Consider the following 20,063-nt stretch of genomic DNA (forward strand, 5'->3'; position numbering starts at 1 on the left):
ATTCCCCAAACAGACTGTGCCTGAAAGAAAGTTTGGCAGTCCTCCCGTGAGGTTGGGTAGTGTGATTAATTCTCTGTGGTTTGCAAGACTCACATTAGAAAGTTAGCTCTTAAATGTTAACTTGGCCAGTGAAATTCCCTCCAGGCAAAGACCCTGTGTCTCCCTTGAGCGGTACCGTGGGAATGGGCCCAGTGCAAGTGTGGGTGGTGTTAACACCATCATGTTCCCAATGACGACACGGTCTCAAGGATGTAACCATTTACTCACTGTGTTTTGGACACTGTAACTACAGCTCTGCTGAGGGAAAGGGTTTTGTGGCACGTCCAGTTACCAGCTGATGCAATTCCAGCGACGTACAAATGTCATCTTCTATGCAAAACATAAAGCTGAGGAATCGGAATTAAAACTGCCATGTCCAGGAAAACAGGATGTTCTTGGATATTTTGAAATTTGGGGCAATGTTCTTATCCTTGCCTAATAAACTTTTTTCCATTTTTTTGAAACCCCTACTTGATATTTTTTGGCTACTAGTGAATTAACAGGTAACTAAAGTAACTAGAATAAAGCCAATATTGTTTTTGTGAGTATCAAATGAAATTAAGCAGTGAGAACAAAATGACTCTGCTGTTTTCCCCCACATCTAGAGCTGGAACAGGAGGATGTAAGAAGGTCTTGTCATTTCAGATGTGCACTGTTACTGTTGTGCTGCAAATGTTTGAATTTAATGTCTCATTGATTTAGCCATAAGCAGGTTTTGCCTGTTTGTTTTCAGATTAGAGTGGTTCCAGTGCACTGTAGTGGAGTTCTCCATAGCACATGAGTTGTGCTCCCAGATCTCCACATCCCAGCCTGGATACGGGTGACATTTTTTGCTTGGAAACTTTGTTCTTCAGACGAGTCAGGCAATCAGAAGTGAGCAAGACCGTGTGCTGACAAAAACCAGTTCCTTTGAATGAGAAGCAGAAACTCAAAACATTGTTCCCAATCTTTTTGAACATGCAATAGCGTTGCTCACCAGTTCAGGATAAACCATTGTAAATAAAAACTGTTAAGTGTGCAGTTGGTTTCTATATCTCAGAGCTATCACCCTTGGTGACTGTTTGAGCATGTCCTCTGAACTTGTGATATTTCCAATACTCTACAAATGAAGATGTGGGTGGATTCCTCAGCCTCTCCCTAGCCCCTGGGGCAAAGTTGCCTCTGGATTCATCTGGCTAAAGGGGAGCTAGCAAAGTCGGTGAGCTAGGATTTTACACTGGAAACACTTTGCTGTCCCAGCAGAACACACAGGAGGAGTTGTCGCTGTACAGCACCGCTGTCACAGGGCCTTGGCAGGGCCAGTGAAATGGGAAGGGCTGAGGCTGGACTTCAGTGCAAACTGCAGGTCAGCAGATGGGAAAGGATAGTTGGAGTGTCCCCCGGATGCTACTACCCATCTCTGACTGGCTTCCCACCGCTCCTTGTTTTCCCGGTGTGCTGTGGTTCAGAGGGAATGCCACAGGCCAGAGTGCCCTTTTGCTGCCAGGGTACCCCTGAGCAAAGGAAGGGATCTTGGAACACACTGACTGATCTCCTCTCCATCTCCCAGAGCTGTTTAATAACCTTAAACTGCTTTTGTCATCAGTAAAATAAGGATTTTGTGCTGTTCCTCACTTCTGCTCCTGTATGGTGACCTGTTTGGGATAAGTATTCTTCCTTAGCCTAGTGGGAAGCCAGTAATGTGCATAACATTGTAATCTGCTCTCTACGTCTGTTTTAATTTCAGAAAGCTGATATATCCACTGTGATTCATCCTCCAGCGTGTCTGCTGCCCTGTTCTCAGGAGAGCAAAGTTGTGGCAGGGGAGTCTGACCATTTGCATTAATTTCTTTACAAGTTGGGAGGTTATCAACCCTGCAAGCTGGCACTGGGCAGCTGATGTGTGGATATAGCCAAATACCACGTTCCTAATTTTCTGTTCAGTAGCAGCAGTGCCCCTGTGAGCAGAGACAATAAGAGGAAATCTTTGATTATAAAAGTGGCAACCTGCTAATGACTTCCATTCCTGCTTTCTCTCCTCTCAGAACATCCCCACCTTGGGAAGCGTAGCAATAACCATGGCGCTGCACAACTGTGATGAGGTGGCGGTAGCTGGGTTTGGCTATGACATGAGTTCACCCAATGCACCACTGCACTACTATGAGAACATCAAGATGTCTGCCATCAAAGAGGTAGGGAGCTCCTGCCAAGCACATCCTCCTCCCAAGCCTGCCAGCCACCTCGACTCCAGAGCCTGACTGGGATGGTGATGTCAACTTACAGCTTTCCTGTGTGGGTCAAAACAGAGCTCCACCCGTGCATTTGCCTGTACAATTCTAGACATTCTCCCAAGCTCAATGTATGTTAAAAATGGTTATTGCTGCTGGGAAACGTTCTCTGGAATGTGTTTATAATGTAATTTCTTCTTTGAGCGGCAGGGAAAGGATTCATGTAAATGTTAACTCAAGAGGAGTGAAAGGGAGCAGTTTTGCTCTGGGGTTGAAAAGATATGGCCTCTCCTGCCTTTTGATCCATTGTATTGCTCTCTAATCCATAGGCTTCTTTTGTGAGATGATCCCCTCCTCAGGCCCTGGGAAGCATGGGGGAGGTGGGATCAGCCTGTGCACCTGAGTGCTCAGCTGACTGTTCAGCAGCACCTCGCTGGTATAAACACACCAGGGCTCTGTGGGACTGCTCTGTAAAGACAGGTCCACATTAAACACATTTTCTACTACTATCACCGTGAGACAAACAGCATTTTTGGAGGAACAAAAGCTTTCATATTGGTATAATGTAGCAGTATAGATACCTTCAGGTCTGTCCATTTCCTGTACCAAACTAGAGCAAACTTGGACACTGGTCAAAGCTTCTATAGTGGGAAGGTTTGCTGCTTTTTTGGGAAAGCTCATTCTTTCCTAGCACAGATGTGGCCCAAGTCTTCCTGAGATTGCTTCTCCCTATTCACTGAGTAGGGAAACTTGCTCTATCCTACTCCACACTGTGAAAAGTTGTATTGTTCATGGGCAGTAGCTGTCTCCTGGCACTTGGCATTTTTTCACCTCAAGCACTTTGCCATTGATCCAGACCAGGAGGGAAGCTGCAAAGTTGTGTTTTTCCAAATCACAAGACTGTACGTGTCTTAGTACTCTCACAGGTTGCAGGCTGCATGACCCTAGGCAGACTGAGAGGAATTATAAATCAGTGATTAGTCAGCTTGAGAAATGAGAAGAGCATGTCTGATTATCAGAGTGATGAGACTTTAGAACAAGCTCTCAGCAGAGGCTAAGAGAACAGAGTTTAGGCAAAAGCTGTGAGGAGGTCCCCAATATGCCAAGGGACTGGACATTGTGGTCCTGAGGTACCTTCTGGGCCTGTGGAGGTAGCAAGAGAGTCTGCCTTGCTCAGTGGAGTAACCATGGATTTAATCAGTCCTTGCTGGGAAAATGAGTGCTTATTTGGGGATTTAAGGGGTATGTCCAGAGTAGTAAATTGAATTGAGGTGATATCTGGCTTGTGAAATCCCTGAATGGAAAATAGCTAAGGAATATAACTTTTGCAGTAATAGAGGAGGTATCACCACCAGCTTGCCCAGTTTGGGCATCTCGTTATAATCACTGCCGGAGACAGGACCCTGGGCTCCCCAGGCCCAGGTCTGAGGCAGTACAGCTGGTTCCTTAGTCTTCCAGTAAAGAGATGGCTACACCAGAGTGAAAATGGCTGCAGATGCCTGAATCCAGCAGTGAGTACAGAGACTCTTCGTGAAAGTTTCAGGAAAAGCTTTTGGTGCCACTATTTTCACTTTGGTGAATCAGCTGCCTTTGATGGAGGATCACTGTTGCCCAATTGTTCCTCCTGTCTCATAAGGATGTCAGTCCCATGGTCAGCTCTTGGACATGGGGACATCCACAGCAGGTGTCCTTGCCAAGCTTGTTTCACAACCTGGTATGTGTCTCAGTCCTTGAGGACACCACTGGAACTGACAAGAATGAAGTCATCTTGCTCTTAATCCTTACATGAATCAACGGAAAAAGTTGGCAAAGAGTTGGATAACAGAGTCTCTGGTTGAAGTCACAGGTCCACATAACCTGGATCTCTGATTTTGGAGGCCAGCACCCCAAATGGGATCCAAGGCCATTGGAAGGTCATTCTTGGACATTGTATGTGGTCTCAGGAATAGACATTGCATGGCACAAGACAGTTAGATGAGGATGAACACATGAAATGCAACCAGTAAAGTCTCCTAGGGAGAGCAGTTGGTGCCTAATTTGCCAGGCCTCTGGTGTCTGGAAGCCATCAGTCATCATGTCCAGGATGTTCTGTACAGAGGTGAAGGGGCGTTGAAAGGTTCTGGTGAAGCCTCAGTAATTCAGATGTCAGTGGATTTGTTTCTGCAGCTGGGGCTGTTGGGAGCTCTGCAGCCCAGCGGAGCTGGTTCTAGGAGGGTTCCTGTTCCACTTGAAGGCTGGTTACCTGATACGTGTCTGCCCATCTGATCCTCAATTCCTCACCCACAGGCTCCTCTTACATTTCACTGCCCTGGTACAAGAAAAGCCATCTGTTCCCAAGAATCAATAATTAATGCTCCTCCTGCCTCTGCCCCTCCCAATATGACAAATTGTTTGTGATATTGTGGAATGTGAAGAGCAGAGAGAGGATCACATTTCTTTCTCTCCTATTCAATATTAATTATTAATACATTAATATTAATGGTAGCTGGTAATTGTTAGTCATCTGAGGGTGAAGTTGAAAGGTGAAGGGCATAATAGCTGGGTTGTGTCTCCTGCAGTTGCCCTCAAAGAATGCAGAAATAGAGATTTGCCCCACTCCAGACTGGAAGCATCTGCTTGATGAAAGACCTGCATGCAGCTTGCAAACTGGGAGGCTGGCCTGCCCTGGTACCTTGTGTCAGACTTTGCCCTTGGCATTAGTGAAAGAAGACTGACCCAGAACCAAACTCCACCAAGGTTTTTGTCTGTTCCATCTGCTCTGACACCCAAAGGGCCAAGAGTATCCACACCATTTTTCTCAGTGTTACTTTGGACCTCTGGGATTGTGTCCAGGCCTAGTTCTTCCTGGTCCTCCTCTACATTTCAGCCTCTAAAGGAGCCACTAAAGCAGGCTATGCCTTGAAATTATGCAAGTATCATCTTTGTCCTCTGGCCTGCAGATCCAGGAAGGCTGGAGTGTCCATTCCTGGGCAGGGGAATGGAACAGGTTTGCTTAATGTAGCATCATCACAGCACTGAAACAACTGCGATGGGATGCAGCTGTTCCACCACAACAAACATCCCAGGCAGGAAACCCCGCAGTTTGACCAGGCTTTGGTGGAGCAGAACCTCTGTTTCTGAAGTTCAAATCTCTTCATTGACTGCCAAGCTCCTCCAGCCTGAATGTCTGAAAGTCTTCAGTGTTTAAGCCTAGAGAGCAGCTGCAGGGAAGCACTCCAGCTCCACCCTGAAAACATCACTGTCTTTACAGAGGAAATGTAAACACCAGCAGTGTCCTGGGTCTGGAGATGCCACACGTGTGGGAGCCCGTCGGGTAACATCCCTCAAACCCCTTCCCTTGCCTGGTATCTGCAGGGAAATGGGCCTGCTGGTGAGTAGGAGTCCTCTCAGCAAGGTGTGTCACTGATTTACACTTGAGGCTGCTTGACATCTCTCTGGACACCCTTGAAACCCTGTGACTCATCTCCAAGGAATTTGTTCTGATTACATAAAAAAGGCCAGCAAAATGAATGCACTCGCTTGCTCACAGCTGGGCGGAGATGCCTCTCCCATGCCAAGACTGAGGTGATAAAATCTCTGTGGAAATGAATCTGATTTTTCCTGTTGCTCTGTGGCACTGGCAGCTGAATTTCCAAAAGGAGAAACAGGCATACCCAGTCCACAGTTTAGCTCAGCCTTTGCTTTCCGCACGGGAGTAAAAGCTCTCAATGTCCAAGATTGTGCTGCAATTGCTACCACAGAAGGCAGCTGCCTACACTGAGTCTTCCAGGATCTCCAGCTCCTGAGGGCTGGGCAGGCATTTCCTGTCCCAGAGGAAAAGGCTCTGCAAGGAGGCAGATGCTCTGGAGCTTGGCCACTGTTACCAGTCAAGGGGAAGAGTATGGTCTTGGGACTCTGTTCAGTAGTATGGCTGCAGACATGTATGGATTCTCCTGTGCTTGTGAATGCTCGTGAGAGTTAATTTCTCCAATTAAGTACTGGATAGCTTCTTTACCCTCTCTCCTGGGTAGCTCAGTGTACTCTGGCCAGGGTATGTCCAGGCAAAGCTGGTGGAGAGACCCTTTTCTGTTCCTCAGTGTGCTCTGGAGAGCTGGAAGCACTCTGGGGTGGTGCTTTCAGTTTCGGGTGTGAGCTGGAAGATCAGTGCGATTAAAACCGTACCTCAAGGCCAGTTCTGCTGTCCAGCACCTTCTTCCCTTGTCTCTCAACTTCTCCCCATCATGGCTGGGATGCAGACTCCTGGCCTGCACTTCAGCAGGAGATTTCTGGGTGGTATCAAGACAAGCTTTGTTCTCTGATCTGTTACTGGGACTCCACTGCCCAACAGACCCAGTGCTGTTGTATAAACTCTCACACGTGATTTTTCAGCTCTTATTCCATCTCTTTGTTTCAGCTTAAAAAATGTAGAATGTCCAAGTGTGTCATCTCTGTTCAGTTACTACTTTTCCTATTCCAAATAACTTTGCAACAGCTTTTGTCCCTTGCCTGATTCCATGAATGCTGTACAAAAATTTGAGTCTTTGCCAAGGTGTCTGTTCACTTGTTTCTGTTTTCATGGCAATGAATCCATTGGAGCTGGATTTTCATATACTTCATTGTATTTTTATGTCTTGCTCTGGTCCTGTAATGCTTCCTGCCCAAGCACTCCATAAAAATGTATTTTTATCACAGGTCACTGTCTTCTATTAATGTAGAAGTGTCAGACCCACTGGGAACATAGTGAAGGAAACATGGAAATGGTGGTGAGGAAAAGGAATAATTTTAAAATAGAGTGAAATAGAAATTATTTAAGGATGGGAAAGTGACTGTTTAGAATAGTAAAAACAGATCCATAAGGAGCTTATGAAACTGAGAGAGCAGGGGGCTGTGCTAAATCATGGGAACAAAGCACAAGACTGGCTCCCAGCATCCCTCCTCCATGTGCTCTGCCCCAGCACACAGCCTTCCCAAGCCTCATGATCCAGAAGTGAGCTTCTATGCCTTGGTCATTTCTTGCAGGAGCAAGAATGTGAGCAAGGAGTTACCTCAGATGCCACACAGGGAACATCCTGGGCTGTCTTCTCAGCAGCTGGCTGCAGACTGCCTCACACACTTATGGCTGGTAAAAAGGGCAATTCATGGTTAAAAGCTGCCCTTACCCATCCGGGGTCTGCATCCTGTCTGCAGCATTTGTGTCCCACAGTGGAGCTGCTGGCAGGTCTCCTTTTTGCTGGAGAAGCAGGTCAAGCACCAGCACCGCTGCTGGAGGTGTCAGCTCCTTTGATACAGCTGTGCTCAGCACCTCAGTGACTCACTGCCTGACCTGAGGGGGAGGTGTCGTGGCAGCCTTTGATGGCTTCTTTCTGATCACTGGCCCCTTCCCCAGCAGGTCTTTGTGCGATGTGAGGACACCATCTTGTAACACTTCTCATTCAGCCTGTGTAAGGGCTGTCACAAGGGCCAGGGGAGGTGGCCTGCAGCATGCAGTGACACACAGCTTTGTCTCTGTCTCTCCCCGACAGCAGCTACCTCTCAGAATAATCCACAAACATCAAGTTTGGAGTCTTGAACCATAAAGGCACAAACAATAGCGCTTTATCATCATCTGGGCTCTCTCTGTGAAGCCGCCTTTTGCATTTTAAATCAACACAAGTTGCTTGGGAGGGGGTGCAAGGGCTGCTTCAGGCCTCCAAGTACCTTAAAGTTTGCGGTAGCCAACAAGAAGAACAAAACTCCTTTGAAAGCTGGGCAGATGTCTGGCCTGGTGATTTATAGACTGAAAACATGGCTATTGGAGCCTGGCTGATGAATTGTGATTGCAGTACAAGGAGTGGTGCAGACTGAAATGGAGGTCAGCTTTGGAGGGGGAGGTTAGGGGCTGGGGCAGGGGCACCTCTGAAAGGGCAGTGCTTTTTCTTGGGGCTGGCAGTGATGACTGATGAGGTTTATACATTTTTGTCTTTGTTTAAAAGCCACCTGTTTGACAGTGTTGGGGCTGAGCAAAGGCCTCACATGCTGTTCCTGTGCATGAGGACTGTGTGTCCATATAATAGAAATCTGGAAAGGATTGTTGGAATGGCAGCCCTGACCAGAGCACAGGTATTGCCTTGTTCAGAAGGACAGAAGTATGGTGACCCTCAGGACATCACTGTGCACTAATAACAGCAAGGAAGGTACAGCTGTAGAATGGACAAAACCAAATTAGGGTTTGGACAAGATCTCTGTAGGAGAAGGCAGTAAAAGACCTACAGAGGCATGCTAGAGCCCAGCTGCTGGCCCCAGCATTGAACACAGATCTGTGGGGTGCTGGGTACCACCAGAAATGTCACTGTCATGGAGGACTGCCGAGGGGAGAGCCCAGGTATTCCCAGACACAGTGGCTGGCACAGCTCTTCTCACCAGCTGGAAGGGCACAAAAAGAGCTGTGGGCCTTTCACAGCTGTTTTTAGCATGTATGAAGACCTTGCAGAGGGACATTTTAGGAAAGAGCATTTGATCAAGTGCCTTCATGGTTAAATTAAGTGGAAAGGCAACAGAAGGGATGATATAACTCAGATTTTGCTTCCAAAAGGAGGGAGCTTGATATAAGCAGGGCTGTATATAGACTCAGCAGTGCTGGTGGGATGCTCAGTGGAATTGGGACATGCATGCAGACTCTGACCTCTCTGAATTTAGGCCTAGCCTAGGAGAATGGGCTACTAAAAGCAGGTTCACTGAAGAACTCATGGACTCATTGTAGACTTGAAATCTTTTTTGTGAAAGTACAGTAATTATCTGCAATTCGTATTTGCAGCAAGGGGGAAACTGGCAGAAAAAATAAATACAACTTTGTAAAGAACTGCTTAAAAGTGGTGTTAGAAGTAGTACAGGAGTGAGGAAGAGCATCAGAAGACTTCACTCCTGATGGCTGGAAGGGACAGAAATAAAGTAGAAGCTGGCAAAAGTCAAGTTCAATTAGATGTTGCAAAGAAAATTTAGCAAATGCTGAACAGTGTCACTAACAAACAATAAGGAAACAAGGAAAGAATTACCAGGACTGACACCCAGGGAGATGAAGGAAGCAGAAGGATTAAGGTAGGAACCACAGGAATATATATATTACCTCTCTCGGGGTGATATGATGAATGTGAGGGAAAGGGGGGTGGCTTACCGTGAGAAGTTCACAGAAGAAGAAAATTACTGGGTCAGCACTGAAAGGCAAAAGCTGTTGAAGCTAATGCAGTAGGTGTGAGAGCCCAAGAGATCTCTGTTCCACTTTGAGCCAATTAAGCTGCAAGTCCAGAGGAGAAGGTCCCCAATAAATCTTATCAGGTTCCACAGGATTAGCTTGTAGTGGCATAATACCTCTTTTTCCCTTCTTTTTGGGGGGGGGGGGGGCGGGGGGGGAAGGATGGGAGCAAGCCAAGGAAAATAATCCTGTCAAATTCAGAACTCTTAAACTAACCTCAGAGGTACTATTCAGAACTTCAGAGCAGAGTTTAAATGAAAGAATAATTAAATCCTGAAAGCAAACACAACATGGATTTACCAAAGGCAGGTTACAAAAACTAATTTAGTATCTTTATTTGATTTTCTAAAAAATCATTCTTGGGACAGAGGAGGTGTAGCAGCCCCATCTGTCAGAAGTTCAGTTAAGCATGCAATCCTGTGCAGTGGGAGTTATTATTAGTTAAGCTTCAGAAGCCACGGTTTGGTGCAACACCTGTACATGAATAGTCTCTCTAAGGGAGAGCACAAAAAGCAGCACTGAATGGACAGCTGGGAGTTCCTCTGCAGGAGGTCATGTTTAGTGTTTGCTTTAATGATTTTGGCACAGGAGGCAATGGTGTGCAAGTGGAATTTGTGATGAGACAAAACCAGGTGTGGTCAATACAAGGGAGGATCAGAATACCATCCAGGAAGGCCATGAGCATCTTGAGAACGGGAGTGAACTGGGTGGCATGGAACCTAAGAGTATGAATGGAAGGTCATGCTGTTTGGGGCAATAACAGACATTTTTACTCTAATCCAGGATAGCATTATTTGGCAATGGCAGAGAAGAAAAGTGCTTAGATAGGTACAAATAAATCACAGGATAACTCAGGCTGATAGACTGTTACTGGGGGGAAAAAAAGACAAATACAGCTCTGGAAAGACTAGAGGAAAGGACTTCTTGTAGAGGGAGGGAATTGCCTCTGCATGAGGCACTGGTGAGCTTTTTTTCTGGTTCATGAGAAGTAAATCTGGAGTAAATAGGGACAGAGGGAGCTACTATAATTCTGGGAGATTTCCCAGTTTTCATGGTGTAAATGAACAGCCCGTTTTGGTAAAAGAAAGATGTGGATTGTTTAACCTGGTAAAATGAAGACTGAAAAGAGATACAGTTTCTCTGTGTGTGTGTATTAAGAGTAAGCAGGAGCAAAAACAGCTGTTTGAAATTTAAAGTTGATGTAAGAATGACTGGGCATAAAGGAGCTGTGAGTAAATCCCCTGAAGACAAGAAGATGAGGGTGCCCAGCCATCCCTTTTGTTTCAGTGCATGTGAATCCCAAGGGGGTTCAAGCTGAGTGGGGCAGTCTGATCACGAAAATTAAGCAGCTCTGGAGACAAGGCAGTGAAGGCTAAAGACAAAGATAAATTAGCACTGGTGGAGACTGGAAACCGACTGTTGCCAGTGAAGTATCACTCCTTGCTCTGCTGTGGTTCCTGTGTTTTCTGGGAGAAGTGCTGCCGACTTGCAGAAACACAAAGGATGTAACAGAACTGAGAAAACTCCTTCTTTACAACTTGCTGTTTTTCTTGAATGCATTCCTCATTGACTTCGCTCTCTCTAATTTAGCCTTCCTGTATTTTAATTTCAGCATGCTTGATAAGAGTAATGTGGTCTGAAGCTGAGGCATTCCCCAATTGTAATTGATTACAGACAGGGAGCTTACCTTCCTCCTGAGCTGGTCTCTGAGACATTTGCTTAGGCTTAAAATATTCTACTTGGCTTCTCTTGAAGCGACAGATGATGTTTTGTGCTTCTTTGTGGAATTGTCAAGATAAAAAGGATAGGTGGTTTGAGGCTACTGAATTTGCATAGCCCTGAAAGGTGGCTTTAACTGATGATAAATTTTCATCTAATAACTGTGACCAAGCACTCAGAGCCACTGCCACCTCCCAGGGATGAACAGCCATAACAGTGCATGTGCTTGCAGAGTAACTCTGCTCCCTCTGCTTCTCTCTCCATTGGAAAGAGCAAACATCCACTACTCAGAGAGAGACCCAAAGCACAGGAAATCCTAGCCTGATCCCCAGAGAACAAGAAGGGGTCTGGAGCATCCTGGGATGTTCCTGTTGGAGCTCTCAAAGTTCATTACTCCAGCCATAGGCTCAGGCAAGCAGCCTGTTTGTTTCCACAAGTGGAAGGTGCATTGGATGTGAGCAGCAGAGGAGGGAGAGGGCAGAGCCAGTCTGCCAGGTTGCAGCAGTGGTGATGATGTGCAGGGATGGGAAGGTGGAGGTGGCAGTGAATGTTCCAAACTGCTCCATCACTGTCTTTGAGGTGCAGATTGACAAGAAAAGAGCTGGAGTTTTCTGCCATTGTGTGCTATTTAAGGTGTATACTCAGGGTGCTATTTGAGGTGTATACACCCTGAAACCTTCTGGGGTTTAGGGTGTATTTTGTTGCCTTTTCCTGTTGGAGCAATGGGACTGAGGTGCCTGCCTTCCTGTCAGTTTTGAGAAAACTGCTCTGGCTCTTGGCCCCACTGCTGTTGCTAGTGCTGGAATGCAGCTTCCTTCATCTGATCACCCCTGTCTGTCAGTGGGGTGAGTGAGTCCCTCTCCTGTAATCAGTAACTGGAGCTGGTGTTGAAGACATGCCTCATCCTTCCTGCCCATGCTGCTGTCGGGTGATGGGGGAGCAGCACCACACTGAGCACTCTGACAGTGCTCTTTGGGAGGGGTGAAATCCTGTTCTCACCAGGGAACCTCTTCCTCTGTGGGCTTACATTAGCCACAAAACATTAGAGTACTGATGCGGACATCACTAAGATCCATGGATCAGGTGGGAGGCTGAATTGCCTTTTGTGTGGCTTTCTGCTTGTAACAAGGAGTTAGTAGCAGTGCCTGGGGTATAAAGCAGCCTGGATGCTGAACAACCACAGGGCGGTAGGTCTTGCCAGCAGCTTTGCAGTGAGTGCCGGATCCAGACCTAGCTGTAATGTGAGAGACTGCAATTGTATCACCCAAAGTTTTATTATCTACCTCCTGGACTTAAATTCCTGCTCCACTTGTACTTTTCACAAAGCAGATTTCCTCTTGCCATCAGATAAGGCACTTGCACGTGGCCTGAGGTGATGTTTCAGGTGGTTTGAGATTTCCTACAAGTGGCTGCCTCCCCAGTTCATCTGTACAAGAAACATAAACAGGTTGTCCTGCCCGAAACCAGTTGGCTTCTCATACGGTGTGATGAGGCTGAAAGGCATGGAGGAGGGCTCAGATTGCCCTGTGAGGTATCAGGCTCCTGATGCTCTAGGCAGGTTTGACCAACAAGCCCAGCCAGATGCAAGGGAATGCACTGAGACTTGGTGTCCCAGTGTGGCCTATGTGTCAGCAGGCAGGTGCTGGCTGCCTGTGGGCAGGAGCTCACCCACACGCTCGGCTGCCTCTGCCGGGGCTGAGCCTTCCTAGCGAGGGGCTGTGTTGGCAGAAGTGACACTGCTGCATGGCAGGCGCCAAGCCCAGGGCCCCCAGCTGATGTGCCACATGTGGGACTGTTTCCAGCACATTGGGGGATCCTGGCTCTCTGGCTCCAAGGCACGCTCAGCCGTGTTCTTCCAGCTCTCTCCGTGCCACCATCGTTCTCACTGCTGCTTTCTGAAACTGATGCTTTTTTCTTTTTACAAGCCTTTGCAAGCCTTATTCCCAGTGCCACTTTTCAGTTTCTGCTTTTATGTTAGCTGAAGCCAAGCACTGAGTTTTTTCTGGGCAGCATCTTTTCAGTTTAGTGATGGGGCCTCACGCATTTCCAGAGTCCCAAAGAGCACCAACGCAGTTCTCCTTGTGTGGTCCTGTTCCCAGTAGTGGTGTAGCCTTTGCAGCATTCAGGTAACAGTGTCACTGGAAGCAGAGGAAGGCAAAGACTTCTTTTGAACACAGGTTACAAGGTAACACCTGCATGAAGTTTCCTGAGCAGCTCTAACTGTTGTCTTTCCTGTGCCTTGAGGAGATGGAAGTGGCTTGTAAATGCACAGTAGCAGCAAGAAAGACATTTCCGAAATGTGCTGGAGATCTAGAGGGGGACCTTCAGTGCTTTGGACCTCTTGTCAGCCCTCTGCATGCACATCATGCCTGGGGCTGTCAGTGCCGCACAGCAGTCATGGCTGAGAGCTGCTTGTCTTGGACAGGACAGGGCAGGACAAGCAGGATGACAGGAGAGCCACATGCACCTTGTGCACGATGCATACAACCAGAGCTTTGCAGGCAGGTGCCCATGGTTTTGCAGTGGGTAAACTGGATTTCAATACCTGTGACAGAATGCCCTCAGCGGGCTCATGGGGCTGGGTGCTTTGTTGGTTTGAGGCCATCTCAGGGAAGCTCCTGTAGAGTGACTTTGTCATCATCCAGATTGTATTTAGAGCTCAGATTACCTGCTGACCAGAGCACTGTGCCGAAATCATGTACTGTGATTCTTGTCCTGCTGGGAGATTTTGGGGAAAGTTGCTTTTCCCTGTTCTGCCGTGGGCTCCATGGTGTGACAAACCACTTCTTCCTTTCATTAAGTGCTTCAATAGTCCCAGCACAGGGGAGTGATGGCAGATGCTGCAATCCCAGCTCAAGCCTGCTGCAGGGAACACATCTGGGTGGGCTGACACCAGCTATAGCAATCACTGCTCTGAAGTGCCTGCTGGGAGATGTGGCCATTTCACCCTTCACATTGTATTAGTGTAACCTTTACCATGTGATTTCCTCTTGATAGAGCTAGCAGAGGCTTTGGTGGGGATGGTCTCGGGGTTTTTCAGCTGCATGCACCCCCATGCATTGCCATGGCCTGGCAGGGAGCTGTCTGTGGTGGGTATATGTCCTGCCGTTGTGTCCGCTGCCAGCTCTGTTCCCTGGCATACACCATCACCAGTGCTGTGCTGTTGGGCTCTCGTGTGCAGTAGCTTGGGAGGGCACATCTGCCTAAGGGACCTGGATTGCCCAAATATCACCATGCCAAAAAACTTCACCCAGACCGTGGGGAAACCTTCTTCCTCAGGTACACGGGTCTGACCCTGCTGACGGTGTCAGCTGTACATGAGAGAAGGTCCACGGTGTGCAAGGGCTCTTCTGATCTACAGCAGGGTCTGTGTCCTTGGCAGAGTCTCCCAGACATGAGGGACAGGAGCATGCTTGGCCAGGCTAGTTGGTGACCTCCTGTCTCTCTCATTTTCTTCCAGTCCTGGACGCACAACATCCAGAGGGAGAAGGAGTTTCTGAGGAAGCTGGTGAAAGCCCGAGTCATCACTGACCTAACCAGTGGGATTTGAGTGGCTGCAGCCACTGCCTCCAAGGGAGGAGACGAAGACACACTGCAGCTCTGGGAGCAGGCACTGGCAGCCCCCTGCAAGAATCCCACCTCACTGAAGACACACAGAGATGCCCAGGTGCTCTGGGAAGACCCTCTTGCATTGCCAGTCTGCATGAGGGTTACAACTGCCACCTCCAGGCCTAGAGCTGGCAGGAGGTGGGCAAGGGGCTGAGTGGACAGTTCTTGAACTCTGCATCACAGACAGATCTTCTGCATCCTGAATTAGACAGGAAAGACTCAGGAGAGAGAAGAAAGGTTTGTGAATAAAATGATTTGTGCCAAATGGGAGGTGATGCTGCCCCAAGGCAGCAATGCCTGAATGTACAAAGTATTATTTTTTAAAAGACTGCTGGAACCATACTAGAAATACCAAGGTACAAGGCAAAGTCTGCTTGTGCACAGCCCTGTGAAAAACCTGGCCTCTTCACGCTCCATCTGCATTGTCACCGGCCTCAGACCTTTCCCCAGGAAAACAAATCCATCCAAAACTTTGGTGTCATTGGTGCTGCTACAATTTGAAGGGAGAATAATGGCTGCCTCTCATTCTCCACTTGGAGCTTCTGGATGGAGATGAGCATGGGTTTGTTTTTCTGCATTTTTCCTCACTTCCTCCACAGAGGCAGCAACAGCAGCAGCCACTGACTTAGCTGTGTTTTTCATAGCCACTTGCTCTGCCTCTGCTCTGACCCCGAGGTGGAGCAGGGAGCTGGTGGCTTCCTCTGCCTACAGCAGACCTCCCCACCTTCCTGCTTGTCACGATGCAGAGGAGCCTGCCCCATTGTGCTCAAGGCTTTCAGGCCTCTTGGTTTGTGCCTGCTGTGCAGGGCGCCCGTGGAGTCCGTGCAGACTGGTGTCACTGTTTCTGGACAGCATCTCGCTTTGGTTTTGTGTGGGAGGGGAGTAATTTATTCTTTGGAAGGAGGTCAGATCTTGAGCAGAGATCTCAAGCTTTACAGTTTGAGAGCAGACTGCTGAAGATGTTTGTTTTATGTTCCAGACTCGATCATGTTCCCTATTTAAGCGACGTGTGACCTCAGTGATGATGGAACCTGATGGGAACTCTCACCCTCTGCTTCGCCCCTGCTCTCTCCATTTCCAAGCTCCTCCCGTGCTGCTCTAGCACTGCTGCTCCTCCTGCTCTCAGGAGCACGTCCTTCCTTTGCCCTCTTGGTCCCAAGATGCACTATTTGCACACTTGATTTGTATACATATATCAGAGGAGGTGGAATAAACTGAGCAACATGGCCAAATGCAAGGGCAGCAGGGTGGTCTCATCCACCTGAGGAGCATGGGCAGAAGGGAGATTGCCAAGGGAATGAATGCCTACATGTGAAAAGTGGCTCCTGTACTCTCCTAGCCTGGAGCAGGCTGGACTGCACCCACAGGTGCTGTCCCAGTACCTGGGTGTCGAGGCACTAGCACACAGCCAGCCAGTGCTGGAGTCAGTGGAGGGGGATCCCAGAGGGATGTGGGTTGGGCTCATGGTCCTGGCACTGCATCTGACAGAGCCCAAGGATTGCAGCCTGCCTTGAACTGAAGTGGGAGCATGGCTCTGGCATGGGCAAGGAATGCTCAGAGCAGGGCTCGCATGGCTCCCCTAGACCAACTCTGCACCCACTGACTTGCAGGGGGCTGTGACTTTGGACCTGAGACCCTTGAGGGGGTGTGCAGGAGGGGCAGGCAGTGACCCAGGCATGGGGCAGAGGAGCAAACTGCACAGAATGGTTTGAGACCAGGCTGCAGGCAGAGGCAGCTCCCAGGACATGGCACTGAGTGCTGCTTACACACCGGTGTGGGATGCATCCCTCAGGAGCCTCTCCTGCCTGGTGTGCCTGTAGCCAAGGAGCTTGCTCAGGGGCAAGTCCTGCCCAGCTTCTTGTTGTGGCTGCTGTTTCCCTTGTCATCTGGGAGCAGCTCAAAGATCCTGCCACTTCTGGGCTGCAGGAGACATGCTGGAAGGCTCTCCTTCCCTTTACCCTTCCCATGTCCCATCCCCACTGCTCTGGCCTCCCAGCCAGGCAGTCCCTATTCCCCCAGGGACATGCCTCCTGTCAGGATGCTCTGTGAGGTCTCCAGCAGGTTTTAGAGCCTATGCTGTGGCAGATACACCTTTGAAGTATCTCCTGGTTTGTTATTCCTTCTTGAGGAGTCCATGGGACTGGATTTCCATGGCGCTCACCAGGCAGTGCTCCCTTTGCAGTTCCTAGGTATCGGCCTGGACTTGGGACCATCATCTGTTGAGTCCCAACCATGCTGGCAGTGGGGATGCTTGGTCTGGATCTGGCTGAGGTTGGGCTGGGGAAGGGTTGACACCCACCCTCTCCCTGTCTCAGTGCTTTAACCAGCTTCCACGGGAGCCCTAGGGCGGGGGTGGGTAATGGGCTGTATCCATGGGCTGCAGTGAGCTGAGATGGCAGAATGGGCAGCTGTGTCCAGAAGGAGGAGGGGAGTGAAGAGCCTTTGGTGTCTGTGCTGGGCTCCTCCCTGCCCACTTGGGGGAAGCACCCCCATGGAGGCTTGTGATGGCATTAATTTGATTAAGACTGGTTTATTGAGCGCTACAAAGCTACAGGGGACTTTTATCTTCCAACTCACTGGCTCCAGGTCCAAGGACACAGCATGGCCACTGCTGAGCCTTCCCTGTCATCCCAGCTCTCCACCACAGCCATGAACAGGGTGTGAAGTTGACCCTACAGACAAGGGAGGTGACTCCAAGCCCTTCCCTCCACCTTGGCAAGGGTCTCCAGGCAGAAGTGTCCAAGTTGAAGAAATGAGTGCATGGCCCAGAGTGACTGTGGTGGGTCAGGACCACCTGCATGTAGAAGGAAAGAGCGTTTGGGGGCCGAGGCTCTCCTCTAGTTCACTGACACCACAGAGCAGCCCGTGGCCGAGTGATGGGGCTCCAGCTCCAGGAGCAGTGCTCAGCACTGGGTTTTGCTCCTGGGTGCCATTCTTTTGGCTGCCTCCCCGCGTGCACCTGCAGCCACCTCCCGCCCTTGAAACGCTGCAGTCCTGCCAGCTCGGAGCAGTGCACGCGGGTCAGAGCAGGGTCAGTGGGACGGATGTGAGTCTTGGCCTCTCCCTCACAGTGACTCACCTTGTCAGATCGGAAGGGAGAGCCCAGGGGAATTCTCCACAGCCTAAATATAGAGCGGGGTTGCCTGGTGCCTCTGATGCGCTGTGGTGCAGAACGGCCATTCGGGTGGTGGGGAACCTGCCTAGACAGAGCCCAGGGAAACACAGGGAGGTCGGGGGCCAGTGACCACAGTGGGTTTTGCTCCAGCTAGTGCAGAGAGCAGGTATAGAGACCTGCAGGGCAGCCTGCACGTGCTGCTCTGGAGGACAGGGGCTGCCAGAGAGTTGCTGCTGCTGTGCTGAGCACACCATGAGCTGCTTGTGCATTTGTGGCAGTGCCCACCACACTGGCATTGGTCTCCCACCACCAGCTCACCCCATTATGCCTGGCCATCCTGTGGCCTCAAGCTCATACATGCCAAAGGGAAGCACCATGGCCAGGTAGCATGAGGCAGCCATGGGATCCAACCCAACATTCCTCATCCCAGCATCTCTGGGCTTCCAGTGTCTCCTTTCCTTGGAGGGAGAAGTGGAGAGGCCCTGCCTGGCCATGCTCTGCTACCCCTCAGTGTGGACACTGCTGGGAGTGGGGGAAGGTGTCAGGACAGGGCTGTCTGTGTCAAATGGGTGCAGCTGGGCTGGGTATGGGCAGAACTGGACATGGGCAAGGGCTTCCAGAGTGTTTGGCAGGGAGGCAACCACCACACCAAGCTCCACGGGCACCAGCACGGTGTGCTCTCGGTCCGAGCGTGTGTCACTCACAGTATTAGAGACGTGTCCTTCGGCGCAGGAGCCCCTTTGGGGCCACTGCCCTGCCCCTCTGGGTGCTGGCTCCTTGCACAGCCTGCACGGGGTCTTGAAGAGGCCAGTGCATTCGCCAGTACTGTACCAAGCCAAGATGCAAGAACTCAATGAATTTTTAAAATTAGTTTTAGTTTCTGCATTTTTTTTTAATTTCCCCTCTAGGCAGGGAGGGCAAGAGTCTTGCAGGCTCCTCCAAGCCGGCTTATGTCACATCAATTCAGTCATATCACAGAAGCAATAAAGCTATCAAACAAGCTTGGCTGGCCTCTTTCTTCTACTGCCTTGGGCATTTTTTATGGGAGGCAGAGGGATTCCCCTGGTTGGGCTGTCCCCTGCCTGGTTTCACTGCTGACTCCTCCAGGACAGTAATCCAGCTGCTGGGAGCTGCAGCTGGCCAATGCCACTGGCCTGGTACTGGGGACAGGAGAGGGCTGTGCTCCTCCTTGCAGGTGACTTGAGGGGTGGGAGAGGGGATTGTGGGTTGGGTTCATTTCATGTTGGAAGGCACATGCATCAGAGCTTGTCCAGCCTGTGACAGACTGCCTGTGGCTCTGACTCCTCTCCTGGGGACTCCCTGCCAACAGGATGACTTCCTGCCAAGGGTCACAGCAGCAACTGGGCTGGGTGTGGTCCTGACAAAGGCAGATGTCCAGCCAAGTGACCTTCTCACTGCAGTGTCCTGGAAAAGGAAATGGTTTTGGAAGCCAGAGACCAAGGCTGTGACCAGCTCTGACACCTGCCAAGTCCCAGCAGGAGGAGTGTAACCCCTTAGGCATACCCTGGTGATGCCGCCAGGCTCCCGGAGCCACAGGATATGTTGGGGACAGTTTCCATCGCTTGGAGGAATGGGAAGGCTACAAGATGAGTGACTGGTCTGCCAGACCTCCCAGCTCCTACACAACAAGGGGTGGGTTGTTGCTAGCACCAGTGGGGCACCAGAGAAGCAACTGCCCAGCCCTCCCTGATGCATGGCTGCAGGTTCCAAGGAGATGCTGGAGCTGCTCAAATCTGCATTCTGTCCCTCCTCTCTTCACAGCACTTAAAGAGCAGGGCCACCACTACCATCGGGCTGGGCCGGGACCTTGAACACAAGGTCGTTCAGGTCAGCTGAGACAAGGAGACTTGTTCAGAGATACCCCTGAAAGAGCCACGTCACTGCTGAGATGGGATGCCTACATCACAGCTCTCTCACACATGTTTTGTCACACCCAGCCATGGCCTCAGACAGCAGTCATGGCATGCTCAGTCCTGCCATCTGGCTGGTCTGCATCACCCCCATCCTGCCACATGCAAGGGTGGCACTTGCAGGGACAGGTGTCACAGCAGGCCCTGGCTCTGCAGGGTTTATTCCAAACCAGACAAGGTGCTTGGGGGCACCCCAGCCCCAGGGGGGCAGGAGCACAGGCTGACATGGGCAGTGC

The 20,063-nt window shown here is 49.8% G+C and overlaps 1 protein-coding gene across 8 annotated transcripts in view; it reads left to right on the plus strand.

Annotated features, from left to right (window-relative positions):
- The window catches only part of ST3GAL3 (ST3 beta-galactoside alpha-2,3-sialyltransferase 3), a 188,999-nt gene extending 170,102 nt beyond the window's left edge, over positions 1 to 18,897 (plus strand). For 7 of the 8 annotated variants that reach the window (XM_082287318.1, XM_082287319.1, XM_082287317.1 and 4 more), the window contains 2 exons: positions 2,064 to 2,210; positions 14,633 to 18,897. In XM_082287318.1, coding sequence (XP_082143444.1) covers positions 2,064 to 2,210; positions 14,633 to 14,722 — 237 coding nt within the window. In that variant the 3' untranslated portion in view covers positions 14,723 to 18,897. The remainder of the gene's footprint in view (positions 1 to 2,063; positions 2,211 to 14,632) is intronic. The other variant, XM_082287322.1, reaches the window with a different exon arrangement.
- The last annotated feature ends 1,166 nt before the right edge of the window (positions 18,898 to 20,063 follow it).

This window comes from Coloeus monedula (genome assembly GCF_965178545.1).
Source record: "Coloeus monedula genome assembly, chromosome: 9".
Classification (NCBI taxonomy): Eukaryota; Metazoa; Chordata; class Aves; order Passeriformes; family Corvidae; genus Coloeus; species Coloeus monedula.